Raw genomic sequence first — 19619 nt, forward strand, 5'->3', positions numbered from 1 at the left:
CCATCGATTCACTTGTGCATGCCATCTTGCTCTGTGCGTTTCCCTCACTCCCTACTTTCAGTTCATCACTCTCAGTTCTATTGCCAAAATATTTCTCAAATGTATCTACTTCTCTCCATCTTTATAGCAAACATACCTTAGTCAAAGCTACCATCATCTTTCTTCTTGACTACTACAGCTGCTTATTGGTCTCCCTACTTCTATTCCTGGACCTTCCAATTATCGACAGAATTTAAGAAATGTAAATTATGTAAATTGAGTCATTCCCAAACCTCCAGGTTTCATTGCTCTTGGATTAAATTATAAAATTTCTAACATGGCTTTTAAAAGCTCTGCAAGAATTGGCCCTGTATGCCTGTCTGGTTTCATATACTCCCAGTTCTGCCTTGTTGCTATGCTACAGCCAGACTGGCCTCCTTTCTTTGCTGTTTCCTATTTTGGGGCCTTCACATATGTTGTCCTCTCTGACTGTAGTGTTCTTTGCTCTACTTTCTGTCACATATGTAATCATTTAATAACTTTACTTCTTCAGAGATGTTTCCCCTGCCCATCCGCAGTTTACATTATATATCTATACTCCCCCCAAGATTCCCAGGTATGAGTTAATATATGTGTTAAAATGTGAACTTGGTAGATGGTTTTTCACAAGGATGCCGATAAAGCTCTAAGGAATATAAAAGACTCTGTACTTCATTGTTAGCGCTGGTATTGCTGGTAAGTTCTCTGCTAAAATAAATGAGGCATTCAGAAATCAAATCCTTCTATTGAAATATTTCTCTAACTACTAAGGAGGGCTAATGAGATGATTATAGTGCCAACTGTGGTTAAGTGGTACATGTTTCTTATGCTTTAATTTTATCTACAGTATTGAGGAGGACTGCTCAAACTCGTCCTGCCCCACGAATTCCTCCAACCGTGGAAATAATTGAGAAGGAACAAAACTGGGAAAAGAAGACCGTACCTACTGGCACAGACATTCAGAATTCAAGTGAAGAGAGTCATCGCTTTACTCAGAGGTGGAGGGCCTCTCACATGGGAGAAGATTTGCAGAACAAAACCCAGGCTCCTTTTGTTAACCCCTCACAGCCCCTCTGCAATTCCCGTTCAAGCACTCAGCAATCAAGAAACCCCGCACTCTCAGAAGAACCCCCAGTATTGGGAGATGGGCAGCAGCTTAGAACAAATGAGACATTAATACAAAGAAAGGACATCATGGCACGAATTGCTGAGTTGACACTGCAGAATTCAGCTATCAAGGCACACCTGAATAATATTATTGGGCCAGGGGGAGAGCAAGGGGATGGACTTCGGGAGTTTAACAAACAGGAGACGAGTCATGCCAGCGACATGACCTCTGTGAGTACTAGTTAAGGACTGACTACAGACATATTGGTATTTAAGTATATTGCTGGAGCATCCAGAAATGACCCTGGTGCTTGAAGCTGGTACTAGATGGCTTATGCTGTGTCGGGTCCTCATCACAAAATAAGTAGAGGTTGTTTATCAGTTTATGTCACACATGCATTAAAAGAGTACAACATAAAATTTAAAATGGGGAAATGAATGAGGAAAATAGGACAAAAGTAAAACAGGTAGGAAAGCTAAAATTAAGCTAGGAATGAAGTTTTAAATATAATATATAGAATAAATATGTCTTGAAAGTTTACCACATAACTGTTTTAATTGAAATCATTTTTACTCTTAAAGGGGCTCATAAAAGAGAATTGTGTGTAGTTGGCCCTCAGCTCGTGAGTAGTTAATTTTTTAGGACACAGAATGCATTTTCCCTTAGAAATGATGTTTTAAAGAATATTAAAGTCAGGCTTTAATGTACATACTAATCATCTGGGAATCTTGCTAAAATGCAGACTCTGACTGAGTAGGTCTGAGGTAGAACCTGTGCGTTTCTAATAAGTTCCCAGGTCATGTTGGTCCAAGGATTACACTTTGAGGAGCAAAAGTCTTCATGTTGTAGTGCTGGAATTTTGTAAGTTACGTAACTGAGGGCTGACCTGGCAACGTGAACCTTCATTTCCTTGTTTGTGGGGAGCAAAGGGATTCTAAGTTCTGGTTGTGGAGTGTTGATAACACACGCCCTCATGCAGATCCCAGTGACGGGAGAGTCTTCCTTTTACCCTGTCATGAGCCAATGTGGCGCCTCTCAGAGTTCTGATGGGAGGCGGGGCTGTGGGAAGGAGCTGGCCAGCTTCATGGATTAGGGGTTCCAGAGTGATCGCTTCCATAGGGGCTTAACCAACTGTGGATTGAGGGCTTCCATGAGGAAGGTTAGGAGAGGGTGGGGGTAAGGGCCATCTCTGTCAGCACTGGCTCATGGGCAATAAGGGCAATACAGGTATCGAGTGACAGAAATAGCAGTCAGAAGGGACTGGCAGAAGAAGCCGAGACGGAGATTAGGAGTGATCGTTTCAGTTGTATGTAAGTTCAAGCTGCCTCAGTTTTAGTCAACAGAGACGTTTCTGTGTATGCAGAGTTTTGAAGTTTATTTGAAACATGTTTTTTAAACATGGTTTAAAAAAACCCACAGAATTAAAAATGGAGCTTGCCCCCTTTTCCGATTAGTACAACAGTTGGGCTGGAGAGGACGATCCAGTACTATTGCCCTCACCACCCTTTTCATTATAATCAGAATTACAACATGATTTTTAATTCATGCTGTTTTGCTTATCTCTTTTTTAACTAGCGGGCATAAGCTACAAATTAGTGACTTCTAGTAGGAATTGTTTTTCCCCAAAGGGACATATTTACTAAATGAAGTACTTAAGAGTGACATTCCTTTCAGGAATTTTCAAATCAAACTTAACATTACATTCCTTGGGTGGCTCCTTTTTACTCTACCTCTCATATTCCTTTCCAGTCACCAGCCTTCTCGAATCAGGTGTATTAGGCCAAAAGTGGCCTGGGTAGGGTGACACATGGTCAGAAGGAGTGATGATTCCTAGAAATCTTTGCCAAATAGCTCATAGTGCGTGTATGAAGATTATAATTATAGAAGCATCTGTTTCAACTATCGCAGGTCCTCTTTTGTATATTGTGATTCAAACTGCAGACCTGCCTTTAATAGGGATGTTAGAAGTCAATCACTCGGAGTAGTATCTTTGCTCGTGTGATCTTTGTGCAGCTCAACAAATGCTAAGAGATGCAGGAAGGCTTTGCTTTGTCCCACAGACACTCTCCATGGACAGAGGGACTAGAGGGCTTATGTGGCACTGATATTAGAAGGATTAGTATCCCTTTACTTTAGCCTTTATTTTTCAATTAAGAGATTTGTAAATTCTATTACTATTTGCCCAGTATTCAAGTTCACATGTAGCAAAGGCTATGAATACTAATTTGCTGACTCTTAGTGGAAGAGTTCGTTTTTACAGAAGGTCATAATTGTTTGTATTATTTTTAATATGGAGTCTGTGTCCTTTTTTTTTTTTAAGACTTTTCCAGCAGTACAACCTCTAACACCAAGTAGCATGGAGGAGCGGATTGCAGAATTGAATCGACAGAGTATGGAGGCTCGTGGAAAACTCTTGCAATTAATAGAGCAGCAGAAACTTGTTGGTTTGAATCCTTCCTCTCCACCAGTATCACCTATTCGGTCACCTCTCGGAGCATGGACTGGTTAGTCACAAATTCATGATTTAAAAGCTTAGACACATGAAAATTTTCATTTTCTTGATTTTGCAAGTATATATTTAGCTAAATGAAATCTCAGAGCGCATATATTTCAGTGTCTTCAATTTTATATAGAAAGAAACAGACCTAAGTGACAGAAATGGGACTAGAAGGCTGGTCTCCTCTCTAGCTTCTAGAAAGCTATCCCATGGTGCCTGCAGTTAATCTTTGGTGTCTGAGTTCCTAAGTTGCCCTACATGTAAATGGGATCTAGTTCTGTATATGATTCGTTCATGGCGTATGCTGCAGCTATTTATAAACATAAGCATCAAAATAATTTAGACTTTCATCAGCAACAATTTACAAGTTATTATTCTGTTAAAACCATTAAAACATTTTCACTTGTAAGTTAAACTTCCTATTTAATTGTTACATTTAGGAATGTGGGAAGCTCCAGGCGATTCTAAACAATAGAAAGTAACTGAAAAATTAGTTGTCATAGTGATCACATTCAAAAAGGTACTGATGAAAGGAAGTAGACCGCAAGTTGCTCTTTAGCCAAAAATTGAATTATTAAGTCCCTCAAGGGGTAGAGCTGCATGAAGGTTCTAGAGAGACTAATTTGGGCCCGGTGTAAGAGAAGGTTCTAATTGTCAGGAATAGACAAAGCTCTGTATCAGTAAGTGGTGTGCCCCCTGAGGTGTTCAAGCATTATTGTTTTAGAGAGATTCCTATGTCCTGTGGCTGGTTGAAGTATATTACCTATGAAGGATCTACCAATAAGAATCTTTCTCTCAGAAGTTATTTCCTTTTTGAATTACAGACCCAGAAAACAGAGTGATTTGAGGCACTTCCCTGGTGGTCCAGTGGTTAAGACTCCACGTTCCCAATGCCAGGGGCCCGGGTTCGATCTCTGGTCAGGGAACTAGATTCCTCACGCGTTCCACAACTAGAAATCGCGAGTGCCGCAACTAAGACCTGGTGCAGCCAACTAAATAAATAAATAAATATTTAAATAAAAAGAGAACAGGAAAACAGAGTAATCTGGAAGTTACTGGAAAGTGATAGATAACGCATTTCCCTAAGGTCCTTCCTCTTTGTTTATTCTAGGCTCCTTCACATTACAGCTTTATCTACCGTCCTTCATAGTCAGAAAGTCTAGAGGCAACTTGTGACTAGAATAAATAAGTGAAATCACTCAATATATGTGAATACCAACGATGTGCCACCATGTTCTGGGCACTGGGGATACTGCATCGAACAGGACAAGCCCCTGCCCAGCTTGACTACTCCGGGATTCAAGCTGGGGGGAGCAGGCAATACAAATAAGCAAATAAATACATGAGACAATGTCAGTTAGTGCTAAGTGCAATGAAGAAAAAATAAAGCAGATCACTCGTAAGAATAATTTTGTGATCAAATGAGACATCTATTTCAGTAGTTCTTTGAGGTTAATACTTTCATTTCTGTTGGCTCATTTAGTTTTCAACATACCTTCAGAGTAGACAAAGCTGATACAACTATTTGATAAATAAGTAAACCAAGACACAAAGAGGTTGAGTGATTTGTCTGAAATTCTAAAGCAAACTGGTGGATTTGCAACCGTGTTCTTTCCATTCCAGTGCTTATTTGTCTAAGGTATTCTTTTCTTAAGTAAAATTATTGGTTTCACAGGAACCTCTGTGGGCTATAATGATAAAGATAAAAATAAATCATATGTCATGCAGAACCTCTTTTGTTTTCTAGGGCAACCAAGGAATATGTTATAAAATTGAATAGAGCTTCATTACCCCTTAAAGTCCAGAAATTACTGGTTTTAAGCATGATTCTTAGGAGCACTGCCTGAGCCTTTCATGAGTACATACTTAGTAAATATTTGTTGACTGATTATCTACTTCTAAAATATTGAAAATGTACATAATTATACTTGCCTTTGGCCATATGAGCTCTTCAGCCAACTTTCCCCTCCAAATTTAATGTCTTCAGTAACAGTAATAATGTAATAGATTTAGAAGATTTAAAGTTTTACTGTATAACTCCAGAAATGTTCTTTCTTTTTCATTTTTTTTTTTTTTCGGAAAGCTTTAGATAAGTCGCTCTCACCAAGATCTCCTGTTCTTTAGGGCTAGCTCTTAATTTCTGTTTTTCACTTGCAGATCTGACATGATACCACTTGTCTGAAGATTCTGGCTCTCTAGGAACTGGCATGCTCCTGAATTGACACTAAGAACTAAAGTTTCTTGTCCCACAGTTCGTTTTTTAAAAAATCCTTGAAGTGTATTTGTGGTCCATGATGATAAAAATATAGAAAGAACCCTCAACTTTATAATTTGCAGTAAGACAGAAATCAAGTTAAATTTTAATTTTCATTTTATTGAAAGGTAATAAACTAATGTTTATTTTTATATTATAGAAGGAGGAAAGAGGACGATCGAGGTATCTATTCCAGTAGCGGAAGCCCCAGAAAGCTCAAAATGCAGTATTGTCTCTCCTACCAGTGGGCTAAATTCAAGAAGGTAGGGTTAAAATCAAGAACGTGGTTTGTGTTTTATTCTCTTTGTGAAAAAAGGTAGTGCATAATGTCTGACTTAGTTTCAGACAGATTCACTCATGTAGAGAAAATCAAGTAATTGGGGAGGAGAATTTTGGGGGAAAAAAGAAGAAGAGTGAGGAACAATCCTTAATTAAGTAGAAGAGCATTGGGTTGGCTATTGAAGACAAAAATAGGATAATAGCACATATGTAGAGCGTTTTATGGGTTACAAAATTAGGAGGTAATATATGACAGGGTAAATTGACCAATAGTATTTTCCTCCTTTACAGTAAGTGAAACCAAAGCTCATAGAGCTAATTGGGCAATTTGCCTCCATGGGTCACGTAGTTGGTAAATGGTGACACCAAGGATGTACCTGGCTGTCTGTGTCCACTCTACATGCTAGTACTGCACTGCTCCACGTCTCATTACTCTTCCATGACCCTGACCTTCTTCCCCATCCCTGCACATCCATTCTTCCTCTTTTAATGTTAAAAACTTATCTGTGTGGTCCTCTAATGTACTGAATGGTACATTCCATTCAGTCTTTCTGTAAACCTAAACATACTCTAAAAAAGAAAATCTATTAATTAAAAAAAAAAGAGGTTGGTGAAAATATGTTGCAAATAATTTACCTCATTTGGACTTAAGTCAGCCATTCCTTTCAAGCTCTTCTCAGTATTGAGAATTGTGTCTTATATAATTTTTAAAGGTGAATAATAATAGATTACTCTCTCACTCTCTTTTATTTCTCATAAATAGATCTCCAGGGGCTACTAGTAATTCTTGTTCTCCATTAAATGCCACCTCAGGAAGTGGGCACTTGACACCTGTTAATCCAAGAGCAGAGGTATGTGATAAAATGTAATTGTGAAATGTGTCTAGAGGTTGGGAGGGCAAAGGTGGGAGGTGGCTGATTTTGTAGTTTTCATGCTTAATTATTATTCCTGTTATCTTAAAGATAATATAAAATTCTCAGAAGAAAAGAAATACTAATTCACCTTCATTAGGAAAAACAAATAAGCATACACTTCTTTTGTTTTCTAGGGTAACTAAGGAATAAGGTAAAATTCAATAAGATTTCAACAAAGATCGGACATTATTGTTTCAGGCAGAGCATTCCAAATAGTGTGGCAAGACACGCAGGGGTGCCTTGAATGGGCTGTGGGCTTACTGAGATACTGGTTTCCTCAGTCTTTGCTGTGGCTGTATAGGGCTTGGGATAACCAGAGCCCTGGGGCCAGTCACTTTCCTTGTCACTCTGCCCCAGTGTGCTGTATCTGAGTGTGCCACAGAGAGGTTATGTGCCACACGTAGAGAGGTTATGGCACAAAGGGTAAATAAATGTCCTACGTATTTTTTATGTGTTCTGATTTGCTGTAGGAATGTAGAGAAACTAAGCATCTTACAGTATATCCACAATTTTTGCAAAAGGCGTTTTTCTGTGCTGGTAATACAGCAAAATATAGTTCCTTTGACTGATTAGTCATAGCAAATTGTGAGGGTATCTTTAAAATCATAAACATTACATTTGCAAATGTGAGCTAACAACTGTTTGATGGGGTGGGGGGGATCTTCCTTGCTATTCTTATTACTAGCTTCAGTAATTAGACAAAATAGTGAATACCTCAATAAACATTGAGTATTTATAGTCCAAATTAATCGGTAAGCTCAGAATATTCTGATTGCCCAGCACTGGAAGATTTGTCCTTTGTTGTTTCTTATATTCTTAAAAAGCTTTAACGTAAACTATTTTATATAATTTGCCCTTAATTTCTGGAATTTAGTAACAGATTTAATTTACCAAGGTCAAATAACTTTTTTTGTTATTTTAAAAAGTTGTACATTGATTTGTATAAAATACTGGATTGATTCTTTTTAAAAAAATTAGGTCTGCCAAAACAATAAGGGGATCTGTTGACCAGGGAATATTTGGGAGTGTCTCTGATAGAGAATAAAAATTGCTAGTAGCAGGCTTCCCTGGTGGCGCAGTGGTTGAGAGTCCGCCTGCCGATGCAGGGGACACAGGTTCGTGCCCCAGTGCGGGAAGATCCCACATGCCGCGGAGCGGCTGGGCCCGTGAGCCATGGCCACTGAGCCTGCGCGTCCGGAGCCTGTGCTCCGCAATGGGAAAGGCCACAACAGTGAGAGGCCCGCGTACCAAAAAAAAATTGCTAGTAGCAATAATTTTTAGTACCATTCAGTGGTGTAAGATAACTTTGGTTCTATGTACTTGGTAAATAATTGTAAATCTTGAGTGGTTTCATGCTCCTGATTACTTTCTAAAGCCTTTCCGCATCTTTGTTCAACAGATTGAGAAACAAAATGAAGAAGGCTGGTTTGCTCTTGCTACCCACGTGTCATAAGTGAGGACGAGTTGTAGAGTTTGTTCTCAGTAATATATTCTTGAGCTTCCACTCCCCTTTCCCTGCTACTGCTTTTAAGTTTTTATGTTCTTCTTTCAGATACAACTTACAAAGATCTCATGACTTAGTACTAATGGAACAAAGAAATAAAGCAATTATTTTAATTTTTAACCTTTTCAAATAGATTTCCAACAAACAAACAACCTATAACCTCTTGTGAATAAAATTTTGACTAGAGGGAAATTAAAGTTTTATATTCTAATAAATTCAAGGATTTTTTGGAGTAATATATTTTTATCTTTATCATCTTTATTCAGATTTTTTTTTTGGTCCAGTGTATCTCAAATGTTGATCTATTTTATTTTTTTCTGAAGAACTAAACTGCTTTTGCATATAACTTACAATAAAATGACTCGGTGTGACTAAAGTCTGGCTTTCAGAAAAATTTACACCCCCTTTTGAGAGAAGTCACTGTAGTCCATCACTTTTTCCATCAAGGGAATGTATAGTTTTCAAAAGTAAGTGTGGGGGCTTCCCTGGTGGCGCAGTGGTTGGAAGTCCGCCTGACGATGCAGGGGGCGCGGGTTCGTGGCCCGGTCCGGGAGGATCCCGCGTGCCGCGGGGTGGCTGGGCCTGTGAGCCATGGCCGCTGGGCCGGCGCATCCGGAGCTTGTGCTCCGCGGCGGGAGGGGCCACAGCAGTGAGGGGGCCCGCGTACCGCAAAAAAAAAAAAAAAAGTCAGTGTGGGAGTATTTGTTTATATTTGCTTAAGCAGGTAAGGGTGGTTATATATATTATAAAATTCTTACATAGTCTTTACATGTGAAAATGTTATCAGTAATGGTAATGTATATCAAAAAAATAATGATTGAGCTTAAATATCTGAATGCAGTAACATTGATTTATTGGTTTATTTAATGTTTGAAACAGAATTGAGTACAAAACGTTGCTATCAATTTTCCCAGCCTTGAATCTACAATGCATTCAGGGTGGATTTTTCTTCAAGGCACCTGTTTGATCTCACATATTGGTTTCTGTTTTAAACTTGGTTTTTGAATGGTCTCTGCTCCTTGGCTCTATGATAGGAATTCTCAGCCTAAGTGAGGTGGGAGTGGCGAGGGGGAAGCACACTGTAACTCCTTGGGGAACTCTCTTAGATAACACCTTCCCTCCTCCTGCAGTTGTAAGTCACTGTTGTAGGAAGTGTGCTATGCAGCTTTCATTTGGGCCTCTTCATTGTTGTAGGGGCAAAATAATTATTATCTTTTGGTATCACTGATTTTATTTATGTGAAGTCATCTGTATGCATTTGCATTATTGCAGATTCTTCCGTCTGTATTGCACTTTTTAAACCTCGGTGTTTAATAAATACTATCCCTGTATGGCATATAAACCCATTTTAGTGTTATTCCTTCTCTTACTGAAATGTCAAGTTATCTGCTTGCTTTGTGAATGCGTTCTTTTGACGTGTATTTTCTTTAATATTCTCCAACTGGTTGGCTCTTTATTTTTTTCCTCTATATTCCTTTCAACCTCTAAGATGCCTTGGAATGGCATTTTAAAAAGCTGCTCATGGTGATTTAATGTGCATCCAGAGTTGAGAACCAATGCAAAAACTTTTACCACTAGCTCATGGCAACCTTTGGGACTGATATTGAAGTATTCATCCTGTTAATGTTTGTTTTTGCTGATAAAATACAAAGGTAGATTGAAAAAACTCCAAGAATAATAGATACAGCGAAAGGAGCCTTTCTTTCTTAGGCCTTCTGGAGTACTGCTTCTCAACTTCAGCTGTTATTAGAGTCATCTGGGGACCTTCTAAAATTCCCAGTGCCCAATTCTCACTCCAGACCAATTAAATTAGAAACTCTGGGGACGGGACACAAACATTAGTATTTTAAAAACCTCCTGAGATGATTCCAGTGAACAGCCAAGCTTGGGAAACATCATTATGAAAACATTTATTATCCCCAAGTCATAAATTAGTGCATATTTGTTTTTAATTAAGTTAAACTACCTTTATTAGCTTCTCTTTATCAGCTTTCAGAGCCAGCTGCATCGGTGGGTCTCAAAGCGTGACCACCAGCCAGCAGCATCATTATCACCTGGGGTACTTGTTAGATGTGAAAATTCTTGCGCCCTACCCCAGACCTATTGATCAGAAACTCTGGTGTCTTTTTTAATAAGCCTTTCATGTGATTCGGGGCATGCTCAAATTTGGGAACCATGGATCTATAACACTGCAGACAGGTGAACTCTGCTGTATTTGACTGTGATGTACTACATTTGTATTTACTTTTAACGGTCCAGACTCAGATTACTTGTGTTTCTTGGTTTTAGATGCAAGTTTTTTGCTAACATATGTCTTGTCCGATATGTCCCAGAAAGCTGCTGATCAGGTGCTAATAAACTTTAATAAAATTGACAGTTCTCCAAACTGCAGCTTGCGAGAGAAACTAGACTGATAGCTAAATCCACAGTTATGATATAATCACTCCTACACTGTATAGCAAAATCATTTGGATTAGCAGAATTTAATAATGGCTTAGTATGTGCTAAGTGCCGGGCACTGTTCTAGCCACATGACTTCATGACACCTTCATGAGGTAAGTACTGTTATCCTTATTTTGCAGATGAGGAAATTAGATCCGAGGAGGTAAGCACTCTCTCAAGGTCACGTAACCAGGGAGTGGTGGCACTAGAATGGGAACATAGGCAGTCTTTCTCCAAAGCCTATGCTGCGCTGCCCTCTTATGGTGTGCACAATATGGAAGCACCATAATGGTAATAATAGCTTTCCTTTATTGAGCCTTTCCTGTGGCAGGCGCCGTGCTAAGCCGCAGTAGCCCGTTATTGCATTTAAATCTCACAGTCAACCTATGAGTTAGACGTGTTTAAATGCCACCCACCCCCCTTACAGATGAGGAAATTGAGCTCTAGAGGTCGAATAAGCTACCCAATGTCAGAGTGCTTGTAAGAAGTAAAGCCAGGACCTGAAGCTCTTTTTAAAAACAATTATTGGACTTCTACTAACTTAAAAGAAATAACTAATATAGCATAGTGGCTACGGGTGCAAGTGTTGCCATCAGAACGCTTGGATTCATATGTCATCTGTGTTCCTTGGGCTGTGTCCCTTGGGCAGATGAATCTCATTTTTCCCATTTGAAAGTCAGAGATAATACCTTTCTTACAGGGTTGTGAGAATTAAGTGAGGTAAATAGGTGTAAATATGCTAAGAACAGCACCTGACTCACAAGCATTCAGTAATGACTGCCAGCTTTTTGGTGTAGAAATAAATACACTATTCCCTCTGTACTTCTGGATTTTTAAAGACATTCTGTAGTGAATTTGTGTTTTTCTCAAATTAATAACTGGATCCAGTGCTTTAACTTTAAAGATGTTTGGAGGTTGAAATAAAACATGTTGAGCATATTATTTGAAAATAACTAACATACTGTTTAAAAGTAAGTTTATCCTATGTTTTCTGGCTTTTTGACACCCTGGATATACTATTTAATAATTAACAGCCACGATAATGGTCTTGTTTTTTAATCCTCGAGAATACTTGACTAAAGAGAACATTTCAACATTACCAATAAATGCATGGTACAAAGTTTTTGGAAAATCGTTGTGTAACATTACAGAAATCAATAAACACAAAATATAATACAGCCACTTTTTTCTTACCAACTTTATTGAGAAATAATTTATATACAACAAAATACATCCATACATCCATTTAAAGAGAACAATTCATGGACTTTGGCAGTTGTATATACAGACAGAACTATCACCACAATTAAGACCATTTCTATCATCTCCAGAAGATTCCTCCTGTCTCTTTGTGCATCTCTCCCTTTACTCCAGCTCTAGGGAACCACTGATCTCCTTTTGGTCATCATAGATTTGTTTGCATTTTATATAAATGAAATCACACACACTGTAATATTTTGTGCCTGTATACTTACACTCATCCTAACTGAGATTCATCCATGTTGTGTGTATCCGTTTCTTCGTTTTTACTTCTGAGTAGTATTCTGTTGTACAGATATTTATCCATTCACCTGTCAGTGACCATTTGGGTGGTTTCCAGTTTTTTGCTATTGTGAATATGGCTGCTATGAACATTCACACATAAGGCTTTGTATGGATGGAAATTTTTTATTCTCTTGGGAAAATACCTTGGACATGGAATTGCTTGGTAAATGTTTAACTTTTAAAGAAATTGCCAAACGTTTTTCCAAAGTGGTCGTGCTACTTTACATTTTCGACAGCATTATATGAGAGTTCCATTTGCTCCACATCCTTCCACATTTGGTGCTGGCAGTTTTAAAACTTTTACCCATCCCAGTAGTAGGAACGCGTGCATTGTGGTGTGCATCTCCCTGGGGCCTACTGTTATGCATCTTTCCATGTGTTTATTGACTGCTCATACATCTGATGTGGTGAGGTATTCAAAGTCCTAGGTGGTTAGTTTTTTTGTTATTGAATTATAAGAGTTCTTTACATATTCTGGATACAAAATTCTTTGTCATATTATTGCGAGGCTGTAGCCATTTAAAAACAATGTTTTGTAACCAGTAACATTAGTTAGGTACTTAAAAATAATTAATAATGATTGCTGGCTGTGCCACAGAGCATTTGGAGAGCAAACTGCTAAACCGAAAAAATCTGTCAAGCTAGGCCTATATTTTGTGCACCTGGAGTCCTGTGACCGAGGAGCCCACAACATAAAATACTTACTGTTAAAGTCAACAGAGATAATATAAAGTAAAATAAATAAGTAAAACAAAAATCGCCCCGCGACGTATTTTTGCTGATGACGGTGTGTGATCAGGGCACCTTTGAGTCATTTTGTATTATTGGGCATAGCTTCGAAGTCATCAATGTATCATCCTTAGGATAATAATATAAACTAGATATAAAAATTAAACGGGGATAATAAGCTGGTAGAATGCCGGGCTTTCTGTTTGGCCTTGATCCTGAGTCATGGGCCACGAAATAGCCGGGCCAGAGGGCAAGCGAGATCAAGGGTACCCCTGCAACCGCCTTGGCATTTCCCAGAAAGCGGCCTTAGGGCGGCGCATGCGCCTCTCGGCCCGCCCGTCTCCGCCCACCCGGGAAGCGGGATGGCGTTGCCGTGGTAACCGCAGTAAACGGAGACCTGGGGCAGACGCCGTGACTGGGAACGCGCGGCGGAGGTTGGTGCCTTAGGTAAGTTTTGACCCCAGCAGCCTGGCAGCTCCCACAACCTCCCCCCTCAAATGTGTTGGCGAATCAGGGATCTGTCGACCCCATTTGGACTTCTCTTAGGCTGAACTAGGGTTCTCCGGGCTTTGCTGAGACACATTCCTTCTCCTTTCTATGGATCAGTTCGACAAACATTTGAATTGATGGCATTCGCAGGCATGGGGCAACACACTGTAGATACAACGTGGACGCTTTTCCTGCCTGCAAGGAGCTCATGATCCAGCTAGGGAGGAAGACAGACGATGGCAGCAGTCCGAGTTGGACCGGGCTGAGCCAGGAACAGGGAGTCGGTGGGAAAGTGCCTGGGTTCTGGGGTCAACAAGCCACCCAGACCTGTTAAGTGTGACACTTGGCAAGTTGACCTTCTGCACTTTAGATTCCTCATCTAACTAGGAAAGGTGGTAGTGCTTACTTCATGGGGTTCCTGTTACAATTAAATAGGATAATGCAGGTCAAGTAAGTGTGTAGCACATGCAAGACACAGTAGGTGCACAATAAATCCTTGTTGCATACAAGTAGATATAGTAGCATACAAGTACTCAGCATGCCTGGCCAATTGTGAGTTGTCCAAGGTGGCTACTGACTAAAATTTTTGAGAAGGAGGAGGGGCTGAGGAGGATCCAGGAAAGGGGAAGGTGACAAGAGATGAATTACAGACCCTAAGATGAAGGACCTCTGTGCCACACCAAGGAATCTGAGTTCTTGTTCTGTGGCAATGAGGAGCCATTAAAGGTTTTAAACAAGAAGAATGGCACATTAAAAGCTGTGTTTTAGGAATATAAGAGGCAGTGTACAAATGGACCAGAGAAGGGAGAGAATGAGGCTGTGGTAATGGTAGAGGTGAGACAGTGTGAGGACCAGAACTAGGATGGGGACAGTGGGACTAGAAGGGAGAGGATGAATTCAAAAGGCTTAATAACTGGACACTGGGCAACAGGACTTGGACGTCAATTGCATGAGTTGGGTGAGAGGGAAGGATTCAAATAGTAACTGCTCTGCTATCTCATCTGTAAAATGCACCTAACTCATAGAGTTTTGAGAAATATATGAAACAATATGTGTAGAATCCTCAGAACTGTGCTCGACACATGGTAAACATTAAAAAAACACGAGCTGTTATTCTCTTCACAGTTGTATTTCACACTGTAAAGTAAAAACTGAGTGTCTGTTTTTATACAGGAATCTCTATGAATCTCAACATGACCAGCTCTGGTGCACGGCTGAGATGGAGTGTTTGAGTTTGTGAGAGTGGGGACCGACCCTGGAATCTAAGGAATGAATCTTGAGTAATGTCATCTTGGGGAGCCCTCTGTCCGGCTTCCAGCCAACCTCCTTCTAGCAACACACACTCTGCAACACTGTGTACTATAATTTTCTTTTTTCTTTACACTTCCTCAGGGTTGACTCAAAACTTCACAGTCTACCTATTGAGTTGGTTAACAGAATTAACCATAGGCTGGACCAATAAGCCTGAGTCTAATGAAAATAGATTTAAGGTAGTTCTGCAAATAGACTTCCAAACCTAGCTAGTTCAGTTGTATAAGATAGGACATGGTTAGGTATACAGAAATAAGGTTTAGTCATTCTAGCTGGTTACAAATGGATTATTACGAGTCAGTATATGAGGAGCCTGCCCACCCCCCAGACCCTGGCAAGATAATGTAATATTAGGCTGCCTTGAAAGAATATAATGTCCCCAACGGATAAAGTGATGGTTCATATCTTCTGGAAAGTGTCCAGATCCTTCAAAGGACATACAAAATTGGGAGGGATATATCATGGATTGGGAATTAAGTTTTTGAGCTATCCAGATGCTGAAAGGAGTTGAAAACATGTTAGTGAGAAATAGTTGAAAGAATTGGGATGCTTTATTTGGGAAAAGAGAGGATCTGGGTAGGAAAGTTAACTGGCTAATTATTTGAACGGCTATAGTAAACAGGAAAACTTATTCTGTGTGTCCCCAGAAGAATAGGGCCAAATAGATCCAAGTTGCAGGGAGGAAGATTTCATATAATATAAAATGAACTTCCTAAGAACTAGAGCTGAGAACATTAACAGAATGTGCTCACCCTCTTACCTGAACTGTTTAAATTAAAGCTGACTGTCTCTTGGTGTGTTCCTTCATTTGTTCCTTTATTCAGGAATTAAAACATTCATCCCTTCAACTATTTTACCTACTGAGTGCAAGGCACTGTTCTTTGAAAGCTTTACTGTATTAACTCATTGAGATCTCAGAACCACCTTGTGAAGTAGGTACTGCACTTTACAGATGAGAAGGCACAGAGAGGTTAAATACTTGTTTAATACCTCACAACTATAATAGTAAGAGGAAGAGCCAGGCTTTGAGCCCAGTCAGTGTGATTCTAGCCAATACTCTTAGCCTGGGCTTGAGTTGTAGATGTGTGATTTATATTGGGTGGGAGGATTGGACCAAATTAACCCTCTTTCAACTCTCAAGATTCTGTGATCATATTTATTGAGCCCTAGCTGTATTAAAGAGAATGTGTAGTAATTATAGTAAAACTACCATTTTCCAATACGTACGAAGAGTTTGATATAAACCCATGGTCCTTAACTCTGGTTCTTATTCTTTGGCTCCACAAAAGAATTATATAGGGAATGAGACCCCGAGAATGGTACATTGTAAAAAGTTTTCCGAGTGATTCTAAAGTACAGCCAGAGTTGAGAACTGTGGGTATAAAAGATCTCATTTAATACTTACAATAACTCTGCCAGACAACCTTATCTTCCCCATTGTACATATAAAAGGACTGACAGGTTAAGGGATGCTAGGGGCTTGGCCCTTGGCCAAGTAAACCTTTTTTCTTGGCCAAACAAGTCTCTCTGACATCAAAGCCTCGTCAGGTTGCAATACAACTTCTCAATCCTTTAATTCTAAAAAAATAAAAACAAACACAAAAATCAAGAGAGGGTATCATGATGTCAGTGCAAGGAAACAGATGGTATAAACCCTAATGTCCAGATGAAGGTGGGTAGGTGTCATCCTGCACTCTCATGCACTGATCGTGTAGCGTAGATCTTGGCTGCTTTGGGCATAGTAGTCTTTCTTGAGAGACCAGGAAGGTTTAATAATGCACTAGTTCAATTAATTCGCATAGCAGCCTTATCCATAGTTTTTTCTTCACTCCCATTTTACAATTGAGGAATTGATGTAAAGTAATTAGCTAGTTCTGTGGCAAAACTGGGATTCAAACCTGAATCTAACCACAGATCTCATCCAAATAGAACTACTACTCTACCTGCCAGCTGTGCCATGGAAGAATGTTGAAGAAACACGGGATGTTTAGTGCAGAGAAATGAAGACTTAGAAAGAAGACATAGTAGATGTTCTCATCTACAAGAGCTGCCATAGAGAGAGAGGACAGAGAAAACCTCTCGTGTCACTCCCCTCCTTAAAAACCTTCAATGGCTTTCAATTACCATAAAAATAAGTTCTAAACTCCTTAGCAAAGCTTAGAGACAATTTGATGATCTGCTACCCGCTTCCTCATCAATGTCCATTTCACTCTCCTGCTCTAGCCAATAGACTGCTCTCAGGCCTTCACAGACACAAGCCTCTCTTAGAAGCTCCCTCTGCCAATAATCTTTCCCATTTTATGCCTGGCCAGCGTCTACTCATGACCTGTGTCCCAAATGCCTCTTCCTTAACCCCAGACATAGTTTAATCTTCTTGCTGTATGTGCCCGCAGCACCCTATTCTTTTGTAGCACTCATTATATTTTAATTACCTGTTTAATACCTATATTTCTAAAAAAGCTCCACTGAGTTAGGGATCGTATCTTTCTAGTTCAGTACTACAATCTAGTGCCTAACGTAAGATTTGATACATAGAAGTTATCCTCAACAAATATTTAAAAATTGAAATTGATTAGTACCACCAGGGGACTTTGATGATGGGAGGGGGAAGAGGAGAGGATGATCCAAAGGAAGGATGGCAAAGGGTTAATTTTAATGTGGAGCATTTAGAGGAAAGATAGGCTTGGGTGGTGTTTCACTGTGGACTTCTAGAAGACCAGAGGGCACCATGGTGACGAGTTTGCCTGGAGGAAGGGAATATCTGACTATGTTTTGCCATTCTACGGAGGTCTCTGATGATGGCTGTGCTCTCCAGCTGGTGAAGTCATTTCTGATACCTTGCAAACACATAGATTGTCAACACACATGGTGTTTGGTGCTCATGGAATTTGTTTAGGGGGAAAATAATCTGTTAATGATTTCTATTTTACAGCTCTATCCCTGTCTCTGTCTCAATTTTGTGCTTACAGAGAAAATGAAGGAACCAGATGATCAGGATACTGATGGGGGGAAATCAGAGAGATCAAAGAGTGATGGAAGGCAGTCTCATTCTTCTAGATCTGCATCAGAACGTGAGTAAAGATTATAATATACACTTAGGGTCTTGATTATTAAATTTGAGTAAAATAATTTTTAAAGAGTGCATATCTAAGTTTATATGACAGAAAGGTTGACTTGTTTAATTCCCTTACTAAACTCTGAGTTCTTTAAGAGTAGATTCTGTATTTTAATCATTTTATCTCTAGTCCTGGAACACAGAAGTTACTATCATCTCTATGTTGATGATGACCCATCTTCACATCTGGTCTGGCTCCTTCCTGTAGGGTCTACAAGGTCTTTAATGAGCTTCTCTAATACAGTGCAGTGGAAAGAGAGCTGGACTTAAGTTTTGAGTCCTGGGTCTTCCACTTAGAGATGCTTGATCTTGGATAAATTATTTCACCTTTCTGAGCCTCAATTTTCTCACCCGTAAAATGATCGTTGTGAGCTGTTTGAGGATTAAATTGGATAACATATGTGGAAGGATACCATAAATTGCAGATAGAACCGAAAGTGAAGAATTTTGTAATAGGATTTTTAAAAGATGACTGGCTCTTTCTGTCTGGGCATCGTGGTGTTAGGTGGCTTAGTGGAATATTGACATTTTTAGTTCTAATCCTAAATATAGTTTCAGAATCTAATTTTTACTATGCACCTAGAGGAGAGCAGGTCCTGGGGAAATCAATTCATTTACAAAATGTACATTAAATTCTTTCAATTTATCTGAGGCCTGTCTGGTAAATCCATGATTTCTCCGTATCGTATTTTATTTTAGAGGTCTATCTCCTCCTGCTTGGACTCTTACAACAAGGATTTCTGCTTAAGTCTTCCTGTCCATACCACCATTAGAGTTATCTTTCCAAAAAATATGATTATATCACTCTCCTGAAACACTTTAGTTTGCTTCTCGTTTGTTTTTCCGTTTCCACTTTTTTCCACTCCCTATGTTTCTGACACAGGATTGTCTACTTTTTAGTTTCTAGTGCTTTGCAGTATTTTCCTGGATGATTTAGTTTTTTCTTTTTTTTTTCAAATTTTGTTTTATAGGTCTTTATTGGAGTATAATTGCTTCACAATACTGTGTTGGTTTCTGTTGTACAACAAAGTGAATCAGCCATATGCATACATATATCCCCATATCCCCTCCCTCTTGCATCTCTCCCTCCCACCCTCCCTATCCCACCCCTCTAGGTCCTCACAAAGCCCCAAGTTGATCTCCCTGTGCTATGCTGCTGCTTCCCACTAGCTATCTATTTTACATTTGGTAGTGTATATATGTCACTGCTACTCTCACTTTGCCCCAGCTTCCCCCTCCCCCTCCCCATGTCCTCAAGTCCATTTTCTCCTTCTCTAAATGTTTGATAGAATTCACCTGTAAAGCCATCTGGTCCTGAACTTTTGTTTGTTGGAAGATTTTTAATTACAGTTTCAATTTCATTCCTTGTGATAGGTCTGTTTATATTTTCTAGTTTTTCCTGGTTCAGTCTTGG

The 19619-nt window shown here is 39.4% G+C and overlaps 2 protein-coding genes across 4 annotated transcripts in view; both read left to right on the plus strand.

The window, feature by feature from the left end:
* The window catches only part of SPICE1 (spindle and centriole associated protein 1), a 63420-nt gene extending 54186 nt beyond the window's left edge, over positions 1-9234 (plus strand). For 2 of the 3 annotated variants that reach the window (XM_049710308.1, XM_049710309.1), the window contains 5 exons: positions 866-1356; positions 3447-3630; positions 6038-6140; positions 6920-7007; positions 8470-9234. In XM_049710308.1, the coding sequence (XP_049566265.1) occupies positions 866-1356; positions 3447-3630; positions 6038-6140; positions 6920-7007; positions 8470-8523 (920 nt within the window). In that variant the 3' untranslated portion in view covers positions 8524-9234. Of the gene's footprint in view, positions 1-865; positions 1357-3446; positions 3631-5780; positions 5960-6037; positions 6141-6919; positions 7008-8469 lie in introns of those variants that run through there. The other variant, XR_007477588.1, reaches the window with a different exon arrangement.
* Positions 9235-10071: 837 nt separating this feature from the next.
* The window catches only part of CFAP44 (cilia and flagella associated protein 44), a 137620-nt gene continuing 128072 nt past the window's right edge, over positions 10072-19619 (plus strand). The window contains exon 1 of the mRNA XM_004272091.4: positions 10072-18161. Within this exon, the coding sequence (XP_004272139.2) occupies positions 18005-18161 (157 nt within the window). The 5' untranslated portion in view covers positions 10072-18004. The remainder of the gene's footprint in view (positions 18162-19619) is intronic.

This window comes from Orcinus orca, chromosome 5 (assembly GCF_937001465.1).
Source record: "Orcinus orca chromosome 5, mOrcOrc1.1, whole genome shotgun sequence".
NCBI lineage: Eukaryota > Metazoa > Chordata > Mammalia > Artiodactyla > Delphinidae > Orcinus > Orcinus orca.